The sequence below is a fragment of the Bombina bombina genome, chromosome 7, assembly GCF_027579735.1.
Source record: "Bombina bombina isolate aBomBom1 chromosome 7, aBomBom1.pri, whole genome shotgun sequence".
NCBI classification, from domain to species: Eukaryota; Metazoa; Chordata; class Amphibia; order Anura; family Bombinatoridae; genus Bombina; species Bombina bombina.
This window is the reverse complement of record NC_069505.1, coordinates 143,458,439-143,484,117: the sequence shown is the minus strand read 5'-3', so window position 1 is coordinate 143,484,117 and position 25,679 is coordinate 143,458,439. Positions and strand designations below refer to the sequence as shown.

General features: G+C 34.9%; 1 protein-coding gene across 1 annotated transcript in view; it reads right to left on the bottom strand.

Annotated features, from left to right (window-relative positions):
- NELL1 (neural EGFL like 1) overlaps positions 1 to 25,679 on the bottom strand; it is a 1,753,035-nt gene that overhangs the window by 1,030,694 nt on the left and 696,662 nt on the right. The window contains exons 8-10 of the mRNA XM_053689313.1: positions 13,434 to 13,568; positions 8,099 to 8,201; positions 584 to 657 (exon numbers count right to left, since the gene is read on the bottom strand). Of these exons, the coding sequence (XP_053545288.1) occupies positions 584 to 657; positions 8,099 to 8,201; positions 13,434 to 13,568 (312 nt within the window). The remainder of the gene's footprint in view (positions 1 to 583; positions 658 to 8,098; positions 8,202 to 13,433; positions 13,569 to 25,679) is intronic.

The following is a 25,679-nucleotide window of genomic DNA, read 5'->3' as shown; positions in this document are numbered from 1 at the left end:
AAGGATGATGAATCCAGCTTCCTCCAATTGTTGCGTGTCCCCTTTGGCGTCCAGTTCGTGGGGCATGCAGCAATTGGAGGAAGCTTGATTTGTCATCCATATGCTAAAGAAACCAGGAGATGCGGGTGGAGGATCTGCCTTATGTTTACCATAATGCAAAGGTATTTTAAAAAAGAAGCATCTTTGTAATCTTTAATGAATTAAAGTGCCCCTGTTTTTAATATAATTCTTTTGATCTTGGGCTTTAATTCATTAAAGTTTACAATCACTTTAAGGCACATCTGGGCACATAGCAGTCATAAAGTAGGTCTTGCAGTAGCCATTTATCTGATCAGTACCTATTTATATTTTACTGTGATATATAAAGCAATACCTCACTAGTATTATTACTATTAGTCAGTACTGAGTATTACAAATGGTGGATGCCCGAAAAGAGTTTATTGCACAGGGGCCATTTATTAATCTGCTACTGGCATTATAAATATAATTTAATATTTTATGTTCTTACTAAACCATTAAACAGTTTCCAGATGTTTAAATGTCTAATTAATAAACTCAAACTCTATAAATGAGGTCAACTTACTTTACATTCTCTGCAATTTTTATTGAGGATCCGTTCACCTTCTGCCAATTCTCTGCCACCATAGACACATTTGGCTGTAAAATGATAAAAACAAAAATGAATATAAAATTACTTGCATGTCATATATAAGAGCATAGCTTTATAAAGTATTCAGAAGGAAACGTTCAAGTTCTACCCACTATGTGCCAGATTGCAAGTGGTGCGTTATTTTGAGCTTTTGCTCGCACACACACAACGCTGGAAGTAAAATTTTAACTTGCGCGGGGTAAGCACACGTATTACAGGTTGAAAGTAAATAGTTTGTGTATGAGCAAAATCCAACGCACGCTAACTTGAGGACTTCGGATATCGCCACAGTGTTAAAAAAAACAACACTTTTAACTCGCTCCCTAACCAAACACCACGTTAGACCTACAGCGCTAAACCCAAAGGTAGTTATCCATATTTTACATTCCAGTGTTCTTCACATAGAAGAAAATGTTCTTTATATATATATATATATATATATATATATTTTTTTTAAATAGATCTATACATATATATCTATATGAAGTACAGGTATCAATATATACAGATATATATAGGAATATATATTTAAAAACACTAAGAACATTTTCTACTATCTAAAGAATATTGGAAAGTAAAATATTTACAGTAAATACACAGTAAAACACATTGTAAAATATTAAAATTGAATAAAAATTATTTTTCATGTTTTAAGGTATTTGAGTGGAAAGGGCTATAATAAATATTTATATTAATTATTTATATTAGATAGTGATAATATATATGAGTGTAATACTTTATTTTAATGTATGTATGCTGTGTTGTTGTGTTTAGTGCACTTTTTTACTCTTTATGCTTGGTCTCCATTCGCGCAAACCTGACACGCTAAATTTGCGCTTGAGCGTGCGCATTTACTTTCAACTTGTAATATGTGTGTAAGTTAGTGAGGTTGTGATATTGCTTATCGCGACTAGAGCTAACAATAGGGCGCCACTTGTAATCTTGCCCTATATGTTTTCTAAAGACTAAAGATTTTGTAGCATCTTATGCTATTGTCCTGTGCAGACACTGGAATGGCACTATTCCATTCTTTTATGCGCTGCTGGGGCACAGGGGTCCTGCTGATAATGTGCTGTGTGTAAGAAGGCTTCACTTTGTTCATTGTTCCTGCTCCCCGGACACAATAAACGAATAGTTGGCATGTAAAAAATGTTTAAGAAAGAGCCTCTGAATTAAAACTGATGTATTTTTAGCGCATAATGTTTTTTAATTTCGACATTTTTAGGGCAATATTAACATAGGAAACCTGTGTTCAGCCACACTCATCTATTAAACTCAGCATCAAAGTAAAGTCATTAACAAAAAATATAAAAAGACCAAAAATAACTCGCAGCTCAAACTGAATAGAAGTTAAAGAAATACTGTAGTCATTTATATCTTTTTAAACATGTTGCAAGATTTTGCCTTCTGAAAAAAAATCATCTTACTAACCTAAATTAACTATTTCACTGCCAGACTTGCACGGCTGTGTCTCACTTTACTATTAGAGATGTGGGTCCATATAAGCCAATGAGCATTAGTAGTAAGTACAAACCTAATATTGCTGTATTAGGTTCAATTTAGTTTTACATAACTTAAAGTGAATATAAATTTAGATGATAAAGTGCACGGTTTTTAAAAATCAGATTAAAAACAGGGGCACTTTAATTCATCAAAATTTACATTTCACTCGTGTTGTGAAAATACTTACCTTTTAATCTTGACAGCCGCTGCATCACTTCCCCCGCCCATCGCAAATCCTCTTCCCGGGTCTAAAATCAGGAATCCGGCTTCCTCCAATCACGGCGTTGAATCATGCACTGATTCCCCCAGGGGGGAAAGCCGTGATTGGAGGATGACTGATACGTAATTTCTGACGTATGAAGAGGCTTGCGACGACCCGGGGAATCACTGGAGCGGCTGTCAAGATTAAAAGGTAAGTATTTTCACAACACGAGTGAAATGTAAATTTTGATGAATTAATGTGCCCCTGTTTTTAATCGGATTTTTAGGATACCAAGAAAACGAAGCAAATTTGAGAATAATTCAATTAGAATTATTTATTTTAAACTGCTTGCGCTATCTGAATTATGAATGTTTAAAGGGACATAATACTCATATGCTAAATCACTTGAAACTGATGCAGTATAACTGTAAAAAGCTGACAGGAAAATATCCCATGAGCATCTCTATGTAAAAAAGGAAGATATTTTACCTCACAATTTCCTCAGCTCAGCAGAGTAAGTTCTGTGTATAAAGTTATACTCAGCTGCTCCCAGAAAAAAAAATAATGAAGAAATGAACAGCAGCCAATCAGCATCAGCAGTGCTGAGGTCATGAACTCTTTTACTGTGATCTCATGAGATTTCACTTAACTCTCATGAGATTTCATAGTAAGCTGAATAGGGAAATAATATGAGAGTGCACGAGGCTCATCCCCTAAGATGTCCCAGGACAGACACACTAAAATGCTGCTTAGAAATCCTTTACAATGGGATGTGGCTACTGAGGAACTTTTGAGGTAAAATATCTTTCTTTTTTACATAGAGATGTTCAGGAGATATTTTCTAGTCAGCTTTTTACAGCTATGCTGCATCACTTTCAAGTGTTTAAAAATTTGGGTATTATGGCCCTTTAAGTTTAATGTCACTGTCCGTTTAAGAGGAGTAAAAATTAAAAATATATTGAGTTCTTTTTTTTTAAAAAATGTTCTTAGTTTATGCTTAAGAAAAGATCAAACATATTAGCAATACTTGCACAGTAGGAGATTATTTTCTTATTAATTGTTTTCAGAGACAGGATGAATTTAAAAACACATATCTGACAAGTATATATTGACACTTCAAAGAAATTTCACAAAATTGTCAGTAATCAATGAAATGCAGTCAACTGAATATGTCAAAATGCACTTAACAAATACCATGGTATAGTATGTATGTGCCTTACTGAACTCTTTTTGTGATACTTTTTTATATTCAATGCACAGGGTCATGTTTCTCATTGTGCAAGGCAGACACACTGCCTATGCCTTTCCTAGCTGCACAACAGATAACATTTTGCAGTGTTCTATTTTTTAGATTATGGTGGACATATATTATGCCCCAGATGAACATGGTTCTCAGCTACATATCTTGTCTACCTGGTTTCAGAGTGAGCAGGCATCATCCACTTCCCTCAAAGTTTGTACAAGTAAATGATTGCACAACCCCAAAATGTTCTAATCCTATTTCTTAACTATCAGTTTGCAGGCTAGAAATGAGCAAGTCTACACTACAAGGAGCCAAGCTGCTTTTACAGCTTGATAAGAAACCCTACAAGTTTGTACACATGATCCCCAACTCCACCGAAATACACATATGAGTGGTGACACCATGAAACTCAAGTGGTTTGAAAAGTCGGGGAGCACTTGGTGAACTAGTGGTATAAATCTGCCTGAAAATTCACCTTAAAAATGGCCTTTTTATGTAATACATCTATATTTTGTTTATATGTCAAATATCCCAGTATGAATCATATTATCTTAGCACTGGAACCGTTTTCATTACAAAATGTGCACCCCCATAAACAGACTTAATGGCATTGATCTCATCTTATGATTATTAAATATTTATATGATTGACTCTAATAATGCAGAGACATGCAAGTGGCTCTGTGAGAGATCTGCCAAGAACGCTCACCATCAATCATAGGGGAATTTATGAACTTAAAGAAGCTGTCAGAATTCTGAGCAGAGCCTATTATGTCAATCACTTTCTAAATGTAGGTTTGATCTCTGTCTTTTCATTAATACATTTTACAAATCTGACTACACAAGTGTCAGATGTCTATACTTATTACATTTTTATATCTAGATGCAAAATAGCATATTTTAAAAACATTATATAAATAGCTATGAGTTGCTATTGCAGAATACATTGTAATGAATACATCATTGTTACTAGGTTCAATAATGGTCTGGGTTAGAGTCCAAGACAAAACCAAATTGTGCTAACTAGATTTTGTCGTTTTTGATAATTCCACTTCCTTGGTCAAACCATAACAAGTAATCTAGCATGTAACCCTTCTAGTTCTAGTGTCACTATTACAAAACAATACAAGCCATAGAGTGACTTTTCCTATACTACTTATGTCAAGATAATTCATGGGAGGATTTGGGTCCGTATATCAGCATGAATTGATATCATGTTTGCAGATTTGACATGATCATGGTGTGGAGCTGGTTTGCTTGTGAATAGAGCCAGGCAGCAATTATGCATGAATAAAGTGGTTCATAAGCTGAGTTTATGGATATGGTTGGGTGGGTAATGGCATTTCTGGGCAGGTCTAGATTTTACATTTGTAAAACCAAGATGCAATAAAATTGTAAGAGAACTCAAACCATCTAATTCATTTCTGGAATCTATGTGGGCACACATTAAAAAAACAAAACTGTGGCAACCCTAAAACTTCACGTAGAGAAAGCAGTTATGAAATATGTGCATTTGGTTTTGGAAGAATTATGAAATTAATGCATTATTCATTTACACAATTCAATAATGATTCAGCAATGTTCTTGTCAGTTGACTGATTTCTGTGTCAGCCAATAAGTTTGCATGCTTTATTTTTTTACTGCTGCTGTCGTGTAAAAGTAGCATTAGTTACTACTTTAACATTAAGCTGCTGTCCAACCGTTCCTTTACCTTGGCCTGCTGTATTGGGGCAGCAGAATATTTTATGGAAGGTCAATAATACTTGGTTGTTTAGAGGGGGTGCAAGACCCCTGGCCTCAGTTTGTAAGAAATGTATAAAGTAAATGTGAGCTAAAATTATTGGGGTGGAAAGGAGGTTTAGGGGACAGAACATTTCCCTGTGCTTAGGGAAACTAAAAATAAATAAATAAATACATACAGCGCTGAATTTCCCAGATCATGGATTAATATTAGTAAATGGGAGTCAATATTATAATTTCATATTAATGTAATCTATTTTAAAAAGTCTTCTTTTACTTTAAGAAAATAAATAAAATGATTAACATATAAGTATAACCCCTTGACTGACATTTTTTTTTATTCCTTTGTGTTTTTTGTTTTGTTGTTATCCGTAATGGACATTTCCTACAGCTTTATTGGAGGAGGGGAACATACTTTTGTCAGCAAGGTAAAAAAAATGGCTTTTTCAAGACAGATTAATTTTTCAATAAAAAAAATACATTTTGAAATGTCCTCTTTACTTCAAGCAAAAATAAATAAATATACAATATTTATTTAACCCATTAACAGTCATGTTTTTTTAAGGAAATCCATTGCATTACATATGGCTAGTAGTTCTAATGATATTATCAATATGGTATCTGGATGTAAAATAACACCTACTAATCATTAAACAGCCCTGTATCATCACCAATAAGCATGCATTGTAACTGAAATAAAACAATATAGTTCCATGCTCTTCATCTTGGTTGAAAAGCTAATAAAGCAAGTCTTGTTGCTGGGTTCATAAAATATGATTTACTAGAAGACCTCTTGCCATTATCATTTGTGACATCCCTATATCTATTCTGTAATAAGAATCCACACAAGTACTGTGTGCGGACATTCTCTTTGATACTAGTATCAATTATCTATTTTTTCTTTTCTCTTTATTATCTCTCACACAGTTATCATTAGCATAGAAGACTTCCTCATTATGTAATCCTTTCACAGCAGTTAGGGATTCTGGGTAGTGTATAATGAACATATTTTTCATACCTATAATTTTTAGCTCTTCTGTAAGTATATACCTCTCAATGTTCTAAAAATATAACAGAGAGGAACCTGGGTAGTCTGAATTTCAGGGGTGGGATCTGTGTGGTGTGTGGGTGGGTCATAGACTATAAAAGAAAGAGGGAGTGGCAGCTTGATTGTTCATAAGTGTCCCCACACTCTGAGGAAATCTGTGAGAACAAAGACTGATTTTGCTCACCACACATTACTGCAATTGTTGTAACAATCTTCATTCAAATCTGTTTCCTTCTTGCACTCACAGATATTCAAATCGCTCTGATTTTCTGTTACCTCACTATCTTGCTCTCTCACTCACTTTTTCTAGAGATGTGCATTTGTTTCATTATGAATGAATGCACCAATAAAGTTTAAAGAAAACAAAAAAAAATACTGACGGAATGCATAAGTATTCATTCGTTTTCTTAAAATGATCTTTAAGGGGTTAAAGGTACAGTGAAGTCAAAATGAAACTTTCATGATTCAGAGGCGCTTAATTGAGAGCTCTGCAACCTCATAGACGTTACTTAGCGCTACTTTGTATCCATTCCGTTATTGAATTTTGGAATTTCTGCTGCCATATACACCGCTCCAGTACTGCACAGCTTAGCATAATTGGTTGAGGCTTGTCCTCTTTAGTAGATTAGTTTTAGTGCAATCCGCGAGCATTTTATGGTGTTTTTGCAGCAGACCCATTCCCTTCTATGCTTATAAACTTTATACTTGGTTACATTGTTGCAGCTACGTCTTTAAGGATACTCTCCTAGGTTCACCAGCTCTACTGTACCACAATACAGCTTTTAATGCACTACACTGGTAGTCATTACTACCTTTTTAACTAATACAATTAAATGTTAAGTTTTACCTTACACCCACTGCATACTACCTCACTGTTCTATAATTGAAATACTAAGAGTGCTCTGGTTATCCATTTTTTTCTTTGTTTATCTTCAGATAGAGCATGCAATTTTAAGCAACTTTTCAATTCACTTCTGTTATCAAATTTGCTTGATTCTCTATGTATCTTTTATTGAAGAGTAAAACTAGCTCAGGACTGTGCACGTGTCTTTAGCACTCTATGGCAGCAGTGTTTTGCAACATTGTATAACAAAGCTACACATAATGTTGCAAAAGTAAAAAACGATAAAAAGATTGGAAAGTTGTTTAAAATTCCACGCTGTATCTAAATCATGAACGTTTAATTTTGACTTTACTGTCCCTTTAAAAACTTCCATAGTGTGTAGTGCGTACAGAGAGATGCTAACACTGATCCTTTTTCTCAGAGCTCCGGGGCCGGGCTAAAAGGGGGATAAGTGTGGCAGATCCCAGAAAATGCGATGAAGAAGAAGGTAAGAATTTTTAGGTGCGGCACAAGTCTAGTTTTATCTCTCTCTCCCTCTTTCTCTCTTTTACTCTCAATCTCTCTCAATATATTTATTATTCTTAATATGTCTCTCACACAAATTTCCACTCTCTTTTTCTCAATCACTCTAATTTGTCTTCTTCCCTTGCTCACTACATTCTCCTAATAACAGACTCTTTTTAGTAATTATTTTAACTGTCAGTGTATTACAAATCTTTCTGTAGTTGGTCTCTGAGTAACTCTCTCTTGAGCTCTCTTTTCTTTTCTTCCTATTGCTGGAAAAGCTCCCCAAAGAAATCTATTAAAAGTTGAAATGGTGTCTATTTGAAATCCAAAAGCCAATGGTTATTTCAGCGAAAGTTCACTTACGCCTGCAGATTTTACAGCACTGCCCTGGGACGTGGACTGGAAGCGAATCCGAAGAACAGTTAAGTGGCGGACATAGCATTCTCCTGCACTCCACTGCTCCATTCTAGAGGAAAAATGGAACACAGAAACCTATTAAACAAACATTCACTGGTCTGTAAAGGGCATTACACTATTAAACATGTATTTTCTAGCAAATAAAGCACAGTGGGACAAACAGCTATTTAATAGCAAGAAAAGCCAGTCAAGTACAAACATAGCTCACGCTGATAACAAATATTCCAGTATATTAACAATGTAGTAAAGAGATGCTGGGTCTGAAATTGGTATAACATATCTGTTTGTATATAGAATAATACACTGGCTTATATTCCAATACAACAGTGCAGTACAAAAGCATTATTTGCAAGGCTGAGTGATTGATTGATTTTTTTTGTTTTGTTTTTTTTTACTATACAATTCTAATATACAGCAATTGCTGCAATTTGAATTTGAAAACCATTCAAATGAAATGAATGATTTGAGAGACAATGTCACTGATGCAAAAGACAGGCAGTCAAAACAGATTAGCTAATTAACTCAACATGGATCATGATTGCCTAATATGTTTAGATGCATTTTTTTTATTTGATTCATGACGTTTGCAATTATAATTTAACAAAATACTTTTTTAAAAAAGCACAAAACAATTAAAGGAACAGTAAACACTTTGAAATGACCAACTTTTTCTGCAGGCTTATAATAAATGAATTCTAGGTGAGTTAAAAAAATTTAAAAATACATTAACGCTTTGTTTGCTGCAATTGTTTTTAAATAGCCAAACTCCAACTACTAGTTGTTATTTGGGTAGACAGCTTGACACAGCTAGCCACATTCATTTTGTAAATTGTTAGCAAAGATATAACTGTTCTGTAATTTACAGCTGTATTTTCTCTGTTGAAGACAATTAGGGACATAAATGAGGCAGGGCTAGGTTTGTTAAGTTTGTCATGTGCTTTTCCATAATCAGAACTAGAAAACTCAAATTTTCAGACTTAAAGGGACAGTCTAGTCAAATTTAAACTTTCCTGATTCAGATAGGGCATGCAATTTTAAACAACTTTCCAACTGACTTTTATCATCAAATTTTCTTGGTATTCTTTGCTGAGAGCTAAACTGAGGTAGGGTCATATGCCAATTTCTAAGCCATTGAAGACTGCTTTTTGACAGTTGTTAATGGCTAGACAGCACTAGTTCATGTGTGTCATATAATGTTGTGCTCACTCCTGTGGAGTTATTTATTAGAGCAGAAAGGGAATTGAGGAGCACTCGAGTGTTAGCAAGTGAAAACATTTATTGGACAGTTACAAATTAAACATAAACGTAAAGTGAGGAGTCAGCACTGATTGGCTAAAATGCAAGTCTGTCTTAGTTACAAGATAATCACTGAGGTAAAAAGTATATTAATATAACCGTATTGGTTATCCAAAACTTGGGAAATGGTAATAAAGCTATTATCTATATTTTTAAACAATGAGAATTCTGGAGTAGACTGTCCCTTTAAATTACAGGAAAAGGGAGCAAAATAGATGATAAAAATGTATTGCTATTTAATTTATTTAGTTTATATTACAATCTCAAAAGTGTTTACTCTCCCTGTAAATGCAATCATAACTTAACATTCCGATATCTGTTTTCAACCTCTTCACTGCACATGATTAGCTTCTCTCAATATGCGCATTGCAGCCTGGGTGCTAATGACTAGAAGTTCCCATCATGCAGGGTTATCACTGATCAAAAGCTGCACTACAGGTTCCTAAGTGTCCTAGTGGGCAACACTCCCAAGTTTGCAATGGAAGTCCCAGTGATGTCAACACAATCATGTGGTGATGTCACAAAGGGGCAGAGCTAATGTAGCTTCAAGGGAGCTGAGAGGAGTATGGTTATTCAAACCCCTCAATTTCAGCTCCCTTAGCAGCTATAGATGATAAAGACTCCCTTTTGAAAGAGAATCAAATGGTCTTGAAAATTACAAGCGCCAACCTTAAAAGAGTTAATAAAAGCCAGAACATGAGGTTTCAATGGGGTGTGGACCTTTAGTTACAGGAAAAAAATCTGAAATGTGCATTTACACGCAATCTTATTTTTCTTTTTTATAGTGGAGGTCTCTTTTAAAAAAATACATGTACATTTTCTCGATATAGTCAGGTGATTTTACTAAAATCTTAAAGGGATTGTAAAGTCCAAATTAAATTTAAAACAACTTTCTAATTTACTTTTATCATCCAATTTGCTTTGTTCTCTTGGTATTCTTAGATGAAAGCTAAACATAGGGAGGCTCATATGCTAATTTCTAAGCCCTTGAAGGCCGCCTCTTATCTGAATGCATTTGACAATTTTTCAGCGCTAGAGGGCGTTAGTTATTGTGTTTCATATAATTAGCATTGTGCTCAGGCACAGAGTTATTTAAGAGTCAGCACTTATTGCCTTAACTGCAAGTCTGTCAAAAGATCTGAGATAAGGAGGCAGTCTGCAGAAGCTTAGATACAAGGTAATTACAGAGGTAAAAAGTAATTTTTTATGACAGTGTTGGTTATGCAAAACTGAGGAAAGTACTATCCCTTTAACAAAAATATACTCTTTAACATTTTTTTTAGCAGCCTTCTCACATGCAATGAAATATAAATATAATAATGTTATATTTTGAATGTGCTGGGCCTGCTGAGAAAAAACAATATGCAGTTTGTATGGATCACTCACAAAAATATGACTTACAATAGTGTTTACATTTGAGCAGTAAAAAAAAAAAAAAGTTAAAGTCGGATTTGCACAGGGGTGTGAAAAAGGCTTAGCAGTGAAGAGGTTAATTTGGGTACCAATTCAATTGTTTAAAAATGTGACTTTACACAGTTTTTATTTTATTTGATTGCTTTTTAATAATAATGACGAGTAAACACATTTTTTTTTCCAAAGAGGTCAAGGCTACTAAATTAGATACATCCAAAAATCATGTGATACCCCAACTCAATCCTTATCTGTCCAACCCTGCCCATTGCACACTCATGACTATGCCACTCCAGTTGCAGCTCTATTAAAGTCAAGCTAATACAACTGAATCAGTTATATACTTTCTACTAAGGCTCATCTGCTGATAGGTACATCCTGCTAAGGTTCATTAGCTGATTAATATACTGAAAAATGGGGAGGGGGAGTAGATTTCTTTATAATCATCTCTACACAGCTATTGTAGCTAAAAAAAGATGCTTCAAAATAGATGAATTATTTTGCCCTGATTTTAGGAATGTCTCATATGTTTAGGTTTCCAAGCAATTTATATAATAATATAATTTAAAATAGGCCAATATACTGAAAGGATGGAATTAATGGTTTACATTTGCAAAATGTGCTATACTTGGGCTGTACGTTTAATAGCAGTCACCAAATTCCAAATCCCTACACAAAAGTATATATTTGTAGAAACTAGACACCCCAGGGTAATTATCTAGAGGCATTTTAACACTTTATATTTCACCATTTTATCACCAAGGGTAGAAAATAAAGCAAAGGGATAAAAATATACACTTTAGTAAATGCCGTCCATAGAGGGAACAGCAGTCGTCTTTCAAGCCTTAGCAATGGCTGCCGTACTATGTATGGATTCCAAGATGACCGCAACTGGGTTCCTACAGCAAAACCTAAGCTCAAATGAGAAGCAAACTAAACGCTGCTCTCAATAACAGACAAAGTTTCAGATCAGCAGACTCATCGGGAAGGATAATTTGATCTTAAACCTAAGTATTAAGCATATAATAATCTAGGTTCAGTAATGAAACAAAACACAAGCTCTAACAGATTAAAGGGATTGTTAACACACTGAGATTGTAATATAAAATGGTTAACTACGTGTAGTGAAGCAATTTTGCTACATACTTTGGTTATGTATATTTCTGTATTTTCCTGTAATTTAAAGGACCAGTCAATACAGTAAATTTGCATAATCAACAAATGCATGATAAGAAGACAATGCAATAGCACTGTCTATTTCCACTCCCCCTGTATCATGTGACAGCCATCAGCCAATCACAAATGCATATACCTATATGCAGTGCATTCTTGCACATGCTCAGTAGGAGTTGGCAACTCAAAAAGTGTAAATATAAAAAGACTGTCTAATTTTGTTAATTGAAGTAAATTGGAAAGTTGTTTAAAATCGCATGCTATATCTGAATCTTGAAGTTTAATTTTGACTTCAGTGTCCATTTAACTATAAAAAATTAAAGTTGTCCGATTCTGAGTACAGGAAATAAATACAGCTGATATCACTGCCACATATCAATCCCAAACTGGCCTTAGTAATCACGTTAGAAAATGAAAAAAAAAATAATATTTTTGCTAACATAATGATAGTTGCTAGCCTTATCTACTCCAGAAATAAGCTCTGATTTACTCCTCCAAAAAAGGCAAGCACATGGTGAAGTCAGGATATGAAACACAATTGCAACAAAGTGTTAATGCATTAAACTAATCCACACTAACGTAAAATGTTAATCTTTTTTCAATACTGGAGAAAAATCTTATGATTACAATGTTTGCCTTTAAGGGGCACACAACAGGTCAGGGTATATCTTTACAAGAGCACCTGTGTTTCTAAACATGACTAATCCAACTATCAGCCAAGCTTAGGTAAGGGTAACCTCAAAGGAAACAAAAAATGCCGCTACAGAGCAACAGGGAAAAAGTCTTTATTCCATCATTAAAAAATCGCCAAACACAAAGGAGAGAGCTCAGCTGTGTTACGCGTTTCACGTCGCAACAGGGCGCTTACTCATAGACATCAAAACCTCAAAGCCCCAAGCTCCACTAACACATTCACCATAAATGCACCAAGGCTTCCGTGCAATTATTCACATTGTTAAAAAATATACAATTCAATATTATACTTAAAGGGATACTAACCCCAATATGTTTCTTGAATGATTCAGATAGAGCATGCAATCTTAAGCAACTTTCTAATTTACTAATATTATAAGTTTTTCTTCGTTCTCTTACTATCTTAATTAAAAAAGCAGTAATGTAAAGCTTAGGAGATTTTAGGTTCAGCACCCTGAATAGCGCTTGCTTATTGGTGGCTACATTTAGCCACCAAAAAGCAAGCATAACCCAGGTTCTGAACCAAAAATGGCCCAGCTGCTAAGCTCTATGTTCCTGCTTTTTAAATAAAGATAGCAAGAGAATGAAGAAAAAATGCTAAAAGGAGTAAATTAGAAAGTTGCTTATAATTGCATGCTCTGTCTGAATCATTAAAGAAAAAATGTGGGTTTTGTATCCCTTTAATATAAAAAGACATAAGAAAAGTTACCTTGCATGTGCAGTTCCTGCAGTGATCGTCTTCTACCCAGGAGTCTTTATCCCGGTAAACCAGCTGATGGACTTGACAAGTTTTCTCACAGTGACAGCTTTCCAACTGGCTAAGTCTGGTCTCTGCATAATTTAACTATAAATAAAAGATACAAGGTACAGTCAACACTGGTTCTAGAACGTAATATTTGATGAAGCTAACAAAGAAAGGTGAAGGGTTAAACTGGTGGTGGTCTTCAACCAATGCCTCTCTTTCAATTTTTAAAAATCTTTCTTTCAGTTTTCCTAGGTAAAGCACTGGGTGTATAAAAAAGGACATGGCAACTCAAGCTTTCCCTAATTAAAGAAACAGTGAAGTAAAAAATTAGCTTCCATGATTTAAACAGGAAATGCACTTTTAAACAACATTCTAATTTATTTTAAATATCTTATTTGCTTTGTTCTCTTTGTATCATTTGTTAAAAAGTATACCTAGGTAGGCTCAGGAGCAGCAATGCACTACTGGGAGCTAGCTGCTGATTGGTGGCCGCACATATATGCCTTTTGCCATTGGCTCATCTATTGTGTTCAGCTAGCTCCCAGTAGTGCATAGCTGTTCCTTTAACACAGGATACTAAGAGAAGGAAGAAAATTACATAATAGAAGTAAATTGGAAAGATATTTAAAATTGGGTGCTCTATGGAATTGGGAATCATGAAAAAAAAAAAAGAGTTTGGGTTTCATGACCTTTTAAGCAAAACAAGTGATGCAGCATTTCACCAATTATCATCAAAATAATACCCTGAATATAATCAGAGCTATTTAGATATTTTGACTATTTAAACATGTTCAAGATCAGACATGCAAAATAAAACTGGCATAAAATGATTTGTATTTATCTCAATTTATTTATATTCCCAGTAGGATCACGCAGTCATAACAAAGAACTTTTGGAAAACATCCCAACCAAATAAATATGTCAATGATTATTCTAAAAGGGATTTGACAAACCTCGGATTTCTCTACAAGACTAACGACTGGTTTAAAAACACTATTTTCTTTCTTATTTATAAGCATTCAATTAATCTGATACCAATAATGTAGTATTAAAATAACACTGTAGAATGCAAGCTGGTTTAAAGTGGCAAAAAAGTGGCATCTGAGATACACAGTAAAGGCTGTGATACACTGCAAGCGACACAGTGCGAGGTGACGCAGCTACTTCACACCGCGTTGCTTCAGAAGTTCAAATATTTCAACGCTGAGTGCTCAGCTACGCGACCTGATGTAGCCGAGTGTACAGTGATGAAAAGGCAGGACACACTGAGCACGCACAGCCGCATTATCACGCTGCACGCCATTCTCAGTGTCATAGCCTTAATGCATGTCTAATGCAGTGAGCAGCATTTTTGTATTATACTTGTGTTTGCAGAAAGAGGTGCTCTTATTTTGTCCCTTCTTCACAGAGCCCTGAGGTGCGCTAATATGAGGCTTAGCGCGGCAGATCCCAGGTCTTGCGCTAAAGGACCTTCGTCTTTAGTGCAGGCCCTGGAATCCTCCATGATAATGCACCTTTTAGCACGCCATGAGGCTCAGTGAAAAAGGGTTGGGATTAGCGCAACTCTCCAGAGTGCTAGCTGTAGTTGAATTTTGTCCGCATTTCATAGTTTTCTTTAAATTTGGTGGCACATTCGTTCGGATATTCATTAGCCGTGTTTTATTAACACATTTGCATATATAATGAAACAAATGCACACGTCTAATGACAAACAATCCATAACGATTTTTTTTGACTGTGCATATTTGTAATTAGCATATTATAATGCACTGTTAAATAAAGAATTGTGAACCATGCATTTACCCTGCAGTTATTTCCTGAGTGAAAATGATTGCCCAGCTATGTATTTCACTAGTAATTGTGATTCGCCATGAAAATGTCAACAAAATTGTGCAATCCAATCATATCAGGAACTCATATTTTTAAGGAAGTTTCTGGTATTTCACACTGCATTGCAAGGCATAAAGGTTTATATTAATATTATGCTTTTGTCATTCTTGTAATGTATGCAAAGCTGCAATAATAAATGGTCATTTTCTACCAACTTCAAAGCGAACAGATGGGCTCATAAATATGACAGTGTGAATACGTTTTTTTTATTTTGAATACTGTGATAATTATAACTGCAGATTTGAGCATTATGTTAATTTTAGTATTCTATTGAGTATTAAATAGAATGTTCGAAGTCACATTATAAAGGAAGGAAGGTAATAGAGAGGTTTGTTTAAATGTGAGTTAATTTTGGAATTATCTATACATTTCCAAAGTGAATTTTTAATTACTCTGCACGAGTGGGTGGCTATAAACTTAAAGGGACAGTAAACACATATAGATTTTAATATAAAAATTTAAGTTATACATGGTAAAATCTAGAAAAAAAAGTAGAGAAGGCGCCACATAGCGTGATTCCTCAGAGAATATCTTATATTGTGCACTAAAAATAATACAGTCACATTTGGTGAAGCACTAAGATGTAGTGCTGGCTGGGCAGACCGGAACCTCAGAGTTGTCCAGTAAAACTCTCATCTTGGTTCAGGATACACAGGTCTTTGTGGTACCTTTCTCCCTTGCAGTAGGTTGGTGTGTTTGTTACTCTTGGGTTCCACCTCTCTGCTCCAAACCGTCAAGTCAAGAATAGGTCACAAAATAGCAAAAAAACAAGCTTTTATTAAACACAAATAATGCACAGCAACGCGTTTCTCAGTATCCAAACTGTTTCCTGATACAAACATATAAAACTTGCTACTTTATATACACATATACAGCCAATCAAATGGCTACTAAAAATCACACCCTTCTTCTGAGTCACATGATTCTCCGGAATAGTGTGTTGCAAATAATACAATCAAAGGTCATCATTACAAAAGATTCAAATCCTTAGCATATTAAAATAACAAAATTATAAAATTATCCCAATATATCTACAGATTGATGTAGGATATAGATCATTAATTGACTTGTTAAGATTCTCTAATGCGATCGCAGTTTATTGTAAGATACACGCCCGTCAGCTAGTTATCATAGAGTGTAAACTTATGTGGAATTTCCACTGCCAATCATGAGGGAGATAGCAGAGCATGCATAATTTAGTGCTCACCAGTCAGCCACTTCTATCTACTACGTTACTGCAATAGCATGCTGACTGTTTACATCCGGGAGCTTTATATGGGACCCAATGAACTGTTATTAACTTAACTGACGATCGTCATTGGTAAATAAAACTTTGACATTTATGTATTCTCTATGCCAAATCCATAATGGTATATTAGTGGATTTTTTATATACATCATCTTAAACATATGGGGATAAAAGGAGAATTATATAAATATTTAATAAAGTATAAATCCTAATATTATAAAACACAGTGTTAGTGTCAAGCAAATAGCGATCGTATTAATGCTATTAGAATATAGATCTCAAACTATATAAATATGATAATAGTGTAGTGTGATAGATATTTGGTGAAACTCATAGTGAGTGCTTATTTATAATAGTAATAGGTACATGCATAAGTGATCGTTATATGTGAAATTTAAGTGATCGATTGCTTTGGGTGATATGTTCATCTAATTGTTTTATACAGATAATCTCATATTAACTAATATGTTGGTAATAATATCTTAATAGATATATATGACCCATGAGAGATATAAGTCATAATTATTGTTAGTAGATCTCTCATGATGTCAGAGGAAATTGAAGGTATATAGATGTATATAGATGTGTTATCTATGTGGTTGGTATATGCAGAATGTATATTTAAATCTCTCCACTCCAAAATATGTGTAAGTATATGTCTCTATATACCTTTAATCAATATGTCATATATATATATAAAATATAATAGATAAAAAGACCCTATGAGTCCACATGTGTTGGTGATAAGTGTGTTAGCATTATCTTATTGGTGGTGAGTATAAAGTGCTCCTATGTCATAATGTGTGTATGTGGAGTTTATGTGCTCTATGTGTGTGTGTTATGAATAGAACGCTGCTAAGTCCATATTCATATTGAGACCATTTGGATACAAAGTGCCCAGTTGGTAGATCCAAAAGGTCTCTCGTTGGCACAATCTGCTAAACTTATTGTATAGGTTGGAAGCAGGAATAAATTCAATCAGAGTTATTTAAAAAATGTTGAGGTCACCTCTGTGTACTAAGTTACAATGTCTAGGGACGCTATGATTTTTCAAATTGTTTTTCATATTACGGTAGTGTTCGTTCCATCTAGACCATATAACTCTACAGGTGTGACCTACATACTGTATCCCGCATGTCAGTAAATAGACTACATAAGAAGAAACACAAGTAAGGTAATGTGAAATGGAATATGTGTTCCCTGTGGTTTTAGATGTGAAATTAGATGTTGCTGGTTTAATATGGGTGCACATCCTACAATTCTTCTTAAGACATTTGATCAATTGGCTGATCACCTTTTGAATGATTATGTACATACATCCTTTAAAAATAAATTATATTTTACACCAACAATGATAGAAAATACACATATTGAACTCTTCAAAGAAATGGTTCTAGATGATTTTTCCAAATTACCCAATAAAATCTATCGGAGACAGAATCTTAATATCGGGGAAAAGAGAGCCTTAGACAATCTGAAAAATAACTCAGAATTGGTGATCTGCCAAGCGGATAAAAGTGGGGGCATTATCCTACAAATTTTATCAGATTATCCTGTAGAAGCTAGACGAATCTTGGATGACTGAGAATATTATAAAGAATCAGAGACGGATCCCACCGTTAGTTACACAACACTCCTGACGGGTATTAGAGAATTTGGTTTCAAAGAAGGTATTATCAATAAAAATGAGAGAGAATACTTGGTTCCGATTAAAACCAATAAAGCTTTTTATTACCATCTTCCAAAAGTCCACAGAGTCGCAAAAAAAACACCTGGCAGACCCATCATTGCAGGGATAGGGAGTTTAACAGATAATGTGTCATCATATGTGGATTCTTTTCTTCAAAAATATGTTTAGTCTTGGAATCATACATACGTGATTCATCTGACCTATTGAAATTGAACAGTTTATCATCAACTAAGAAAAATAGTGATGCTAACGCATTCTATTCTAATAGAGTCAGCAAAGTTGCAGGACCAGCACACCTTTAAATGTATGAATGTCTAATAGACAACAAGGTGGGTGCAAACAGTTGTAGAGCCAAACCCCTTAGCTTCAAAGTAGTAGAATCCAAAATAAAATGTTGCACTTTCAAGTGTGGAAATGAAAAAAAACTGAACAGCAACATTCCGGGGCACCTGCCCCTTTGTCAAACTACAAGTGTAATGCACATACAGACAATATATAGCAATACTAGTTAAAACAAGGACCAATGGGAGCACACATGATGGGCAGGGTTATAAACAATCTCACATGAGAAACTTCAGCAGCAAATTTAACCCTATAGTGCACTTTTAAATGTGTCCTAAAATGGGCTAGATTAAAAAAAATATGAAAAGGAAGCAAAAGATTTTTGTACAGTCAAATAATGCATATCACTTTCTTGTAGGGATATGGTCTAATTTTTTTGAAAAAAACTTTATATGATAACTTTATATAATAACTGAGCTACTCTAGATAGAAAAATCACAAAATTGGATTGAGATCAAAATCCCTGTTCATGCCTTTGGGAAGTAATGTGTCTAATTTCCATATCTATTTAGCCTCTTTTTAGAACATATCTTTCTGTCTATCACCCCCCCCCAGGCTTTCTCTTAACTTGGTATAATACCATGAAACGTAATTAATTAACCTGGTGACCCATTTGTAAAAAAAGGGCTGGTACTGGGAGGTCTTTAGTGCCTGTATTTCTAATGTTGGATTTATGCTGACCAATACAATCCCTTATTCTTTGAGTGGTCTCACCTATATATAGAAGCCCACATGGGCATTTTAGGGTGTACACAACATAAGATGAATAACAGGTATAGTAACCTTGTATTTTAAATTTACAGCCTGAGTAGGTATGACAGATCTCATCACCTTCAATGACATTGTTACAATGGGAACACCAGAGGCATGGAAAGGTACCATTTTTAGGCTTACCAAAAAATGGAGATACTTTGGTATCTGAATTAACAACTGCCCTGGTTATCCTTCTCCCACATGTGTACCCTTTACGGTATGCAGCTCTGGGTATTTGACTGAACTCCTTAATGTCAGGACAGGAATCTCTTAGGATATGCCAATTGTGCTTAAGTATACCTTGTAACTTATTGCTAAGAGTATTATATGTGCTGACAAAGGTAAGTCTGTCATACTGTGGTCTATGGTGTTTGCTGTGGAAATTTGATCTCACATGCATTAACTCTGTATTGGGATAACCCCGTTTTTCAAACTTAGATTGAATTTCATTCAATCTACATTCTTTTTTAATAGGGTCCGATACAATCCTATCAACTCGTAAAAATTAAAATTTAGCCACAGATCTAAATATAGCTGGTGGATGAAAGCTATCCCTATGAAGTAGTGTATTTCTATCAGTTTTATTAACAAATAAGTCAGTTTTTAATTGACCATTTTCCATATATGCCAAGGTGTCTAGGAATTAAATTTGTGTGTTATCTTGTTTAGATGTAAATTGTATGAATGACACTGATCTCTCGATATCATTTCTCAATTGTGTAAGACATTCAATAGGTCACTGCCAAATAATAAACAGATCATCTATGTACCTGTACCAAGCTAAGCAGTGCTGTTGGAATAAGGGGTGATTATAGATGACAGTCTCTTCAATGTGATCCATTACCAAGCAGGCATAGGATGGGGCCACATTGGACCCCATCGCTGTGCCTGTCTTTTGCATATAGAACATCTTGTAAAAAAGAAAATAATTTTTGGTCAGAATAGCCTCCAATAAGCTCATCATAAATCCTATTTGTGATTTACTGTATTTGTCACATATGTCAAGTGTATTCTGAACACAGTCAATGCCCACAGTTTGTGGAATAACAGTATAAAAACTGCAAACATCCCATGTCGCAAGCACAGTATTATCATTCAAGCCTATTTTGTCCAGGAAATCACTAGTGTCCTTAATATATGATTATATATTTTTTTACAAATGGGTCACCAGGTTAATCATTAACGTTTCATGGTATTAGACCAAGTTAAGAGAAAGCCTGGGGGGGGTGATAGACAGAAAGATCTGTTCTACAAAGAGGCTAAATGAATATGGAAATTAGACACATTACATCCCAAAGGCATGAACAGGGATTTTGATCTCAATCCAATTTTGTGATTTTTCTATCTAGATTAGCTTAGTTATTGTATAAAGTTATCATATAAAGAAAGTGATATGCATTATTTGGCTGTACAAAATTTGTTTGCTTCCTTTTCATATTGTTTTTAATCTAGGCCCTTTTGGGACACATTAAAAAGGGCACTATAAGGTTAAATTTGCTGCTGAAGTTTTTCATGTGAGATTGTTTATAACCCCGCCCATCATGTGTGCTCCCATTGATCCTTGTTTTAACTAGTATTGCTATATATTGTCTGTATGTGCATTACACTTGTAGTTTGACAAAGGGGCAGGTGCCCAGAAATGTTGCTGTTCACCTAATAAAGGTTTTTTTCTCTTCCACACTTGAGAGTGCAACATTTTCTTTTGCATTCTATACTAATATTCCACATCATATTGGTTTAAGAGCTATCCAAGAATTCTTGGAAGGTGATATATTTTTACCACTTTAAAAAAAAAAGTTTATATTACAACTTATATAGTTTATTTTAGAACACAACTTTTTTTTTGAAGACGACTTTTATTTACAGACGAGAGGTACCGCCATGGGTACCAGGTTTTCCCCTAGTTTTGCCAATTTATAGATGGGCAAATTTGAGAAAGAATATATATATACGATTCAGACTATGGGGCAAACCTGGTATTCTATGGGCGGTACATTGATATAATGATATGGAAGGGTGAGCAGGCATCCGCAGGATCATTCACCAAACATATTAATACTAACAACATAGGACTCACTTTTTCTAGTACAATAGAGACTGAATCTATAGTGTTCCTTGATCTTTATTTATCCTTCTCCAGGGTGAATGGTGGTATTGAATCCAAAAATAATTTTAAAAATGTGTATTGTAACAGCTATCTGGACTTTTCAAGCAACCACCAATTACCCTGGAAGAAGAATGTCCCATATGGACAATTCAAAAGACTAAGGAGGAATTGCAAAATATGTCTGACTTTAATAACCAAAGTGAAATACTTAAAGAAAGATTTTTGGAAAAAGGGTACCCTAATGAACTGATAGAAGCAAGTTTCAATAGAGTCAAATTGTATAATAGAGAGGATTACTTTTGTAACAAATTTAAAAATGGAAATAGAGAACAAAACCAAACTAGTGACAATAAAAGTATGTTCATTACACAATACAGTACTAGCCACATAAAAATATGTAATATCATAAAAAAACATTGGGGGATCCTAATGAAAGATCCGGTTTTAAACAAAAATATCAATGACAAACCTAAGTGTGTATTTAGACATGCATCCACTTTGAAAAACCTGTTAGCTCCCAGTAAGGTAGTAGTCAACAAAATAAGAAAAATACAAGGAATACAAAAGAATGGTAAAAAGAATGATCACAAGAAGGTCATTTTCAAATGTCTTAAGAAGAATTGTAGGATGTGCACCCATATTAAACCAGGAGCATCTAATTTAACATCTAAAACAACAGGGAACACATATTCCATTTAACATTACCTTACTTGTGTTTCTTCTTACGTAGTCTATTTACTGACATGCAAGTCATGCAAGATACAGTATGTGGGTCGCACCTGTAGAGTTATACGGACTAGATGGAACGAACACTACCGTAATATGAAAAACAATTTGAAAAATCATAGCGTCCCTAGACATTGTATCTTACTATACAGAGGTGAACATTTTTTAAATAACTCTGATTGAATTTATTCCTGCTTCCAACCTATACAATAAGTTTAGCAGATTGTGCTAGCAAGAGACCTTTTGGATCTACCAACTGGGCACTTTGTATCCCAATGGTCTCAATATGAATATGGACTTAGCAGCGTTCTGTTCACAACACACACACATAGAGCATATAAACTCCACATACACACATTATGACATAGGGGCACTTTATACTCTCCAATAAGATAATGCTAACACACTTACCAACACATGTGGACTCATAGGGTCTTTTTATCTATTATATTTTATATATATGACATATTAATTAAGGATATATAGAGACATATACTTACACATATTTTGGAGTGAAGAGATTTAAATACAGATTCTCCATATACCAACCACATAAATAACACATCTATATACATCTATATACCTTCAATTTCCTCTGACATTATGAGAGATCTACTAACAATAATTATGACATATCTCTCATGGGTCATATATATCTGTTAAGATATTATTACCAACCTATTAGATAGTTAATATTAGATTGTTATCTGTATAACACAATTAGATAAACATATCACCCAAAGCAATCGATCACTTAAACTTCACATATAAGGATCACTTATGTATATACCTAGTACTATTATAAATAAATACTCACTATGAGTTTCACCAAATATATATCACACTACACTATTATCATATTTATATAGTTTGAGAATTATATTCTAATAACATTAATATAATCGCTATTTGCTTGACACTAACACTGGGTTTTATAATATTAGGATTTATCACTTTATTAAATATTTATATATACTCCTTTTATCCCCATAGGTTTAAGATGATGTCTATAAGAAATCCACTAATATACCATTATGGATTTGGAATAGAGAATACATAAATGTCAAAGTTTTATTTACCAATAATGATCGTCAGTTAAGTTAATAACAGTTCATTGGTTCCCATATAAAGCTCCCGGTTTAAAAAAAAATTCAGCATGATATTGCGGTCATGTAGTAGATAGAAGTGGCTGACTGGTGAGCACTAAACTACGCATGCTCTGCTATCTCAAACATGATTGGCAGTGGTAATTCCACGTCAGTTTGCACACTATGTAAACCAGTTGACGGGCGTGTATCTTAAAATAAACTACGATCGCATTAGATAACCATAATAAATTAATTAATGATCAATGTCCTACATCATTCTGTAGATATATTGGGAAATTTTATATATTTTTTATTTTAATATGCTAATAAGGTTTTGAATATTTTGTAATGATGACCTTTGATTTTATTATTTGTAACACACTACTCCGGAGGGTCATGTGACTCAGAAGGAGGGTGTGATTTTTAGTAGCCCTTTGATTGGCTGAATATGTGTATATAAAGTAGCAAGTTTTATATGTTTGTATCAGCCTAAAGAAACAGTTTGGATACTGAGAAACGCGTTGCTGTGCATTATTTGTGTTAAATAAACACTTGTTTTTTTGCTACTTGCTGCTTTTTTACTATTTTGGTGACCTACAGGGAGTGCAGAATTATTAGGCAAGTTGTATTTTTGAGGATTAATTTTATTATTGAACAACAACCATGTTCTCAATGAACCCAAAAAACTCATTAATATCAAAGCTGAATAGTTTTGGAAGTAGTTTTGGAAGTAGTTTTTAGTTATAGTTATTTTAGGGGGAAATCTGTGTGTGCAGGTGACTATTACTGTGCATAATTATTAGGCAACTTAACAAAAAACAAATATATACCCATTTCAATTATTTATTTTTACCAGTGAAACCAATATAACATCTCAACATTCACAAATATACATTTCTGACATTCAAAAACAAAACAAAAACAAATCAGTGACCAATATAGCCACCTTTCTTTGCAAGGACACTCAAAAGCCTGCCATCCATGGATTCTGTCAGTGTTTTGATCTGTTCACCATCAACATTGCGTGCAGCAGCAACCACAGCCTCCCAGACACTGTTCAGAGAGGTGTACTGTTTTCCCTCCATGTAAATCTCACATTTGATGATGGACCACAGGTTCTCAATGGGGTTCAGATCAGGTGAACAAGGAGGCCATGTCATTAGATTTTCTTCTTTTATACCCTTTCTTGCCAGCCACGCTGTGGAGTACTTGGACGCGTGTGATGGAGCATTGTCCTGCATGAAAATCATGTTTTTCTTGAAGGATGCAGACTTCTTCCTGTACCACTGCTTGAAGAAGGTGTCTTCCAGAAACTGGCAGTAGGACTGGGAGTTGAGCTTGACTCCATCCTCAACCCGAAAAGGCCCCACAAGCTCATCTTTGATGATACCAGCCCAAACCAGTACTCCACCTCCACTTTGCTGGCATCTGAGTCGGACTGGAGCTCTCTGCCCTTTACCAATCCAGCCACGGGCCCATCCATCCGGCCCATCAAGACTCACTCTCATTTCATCAGTCCATAAAACCTTAGAAAAATCAGTCTTGAGATATTTCTTGGCCCAGTCTTGACGTTTCAGCTTGTGTGTCTTGTTCAGTGGTGGTCGTCTTTCAGCCTTTCTTACCTTGGCCATGTCTCTGAGTATTGCACACCTTGTGCTTTTGGGCACTCCAGTGATGTTGCAGCTCTGAAATATGGCCAAACTGTTGGCAAGTGGCATCTTGGCAGCTGCACGCTTGACTTTTCTCAGTTCATGGGCAGTTATTTTGCGCCTTGGTTTTTCCACAAGCTTCTTGCAACCCTGTTGACTATTTTGAATGAAACGCTTGATTGTTCGATGATCACGCTTCAGAAGCTTTGCAATTTTAAGAGTGCTGCATCCCTCTGCAAGATATCTCACTATTTTTGACTTTTCTGAGCCTGTCAAGTCCTTCTTTTGACCCATTTTGCCAAAGGAAAGGAAGTTGCCTAATAATTATGCACACCTGATATAGGGTGTGGATGTCATTAGACCACACCCCTTCTCATTACAGAGATGCACATCACCTAATATGCTTAATTGGTAGTAGGCTTTCGAGCCTATACAGCTTGGAGTAAGACAACATGCATAAAGAGGATGATGTGGTCAAAATACTCATTTGCCTAATAATTCTGCACTCCCTGTATTCCCGCTACTTGACGGTTTGGAGCAGAGAGGTTGAACCCAAGGGTAACAAACACACCAACCTACTGCAAGGGAGAAAGGTACCACAAAGACCTGTGTATCCTGAACCAAGAGGAGAGTTTTACCGGACAACTCTGAGGTTCCAGTCTGCCCAGCCAGCACTACATCTTAGTGCATCACCAAATTTGAGTGTTTTATTTTTAG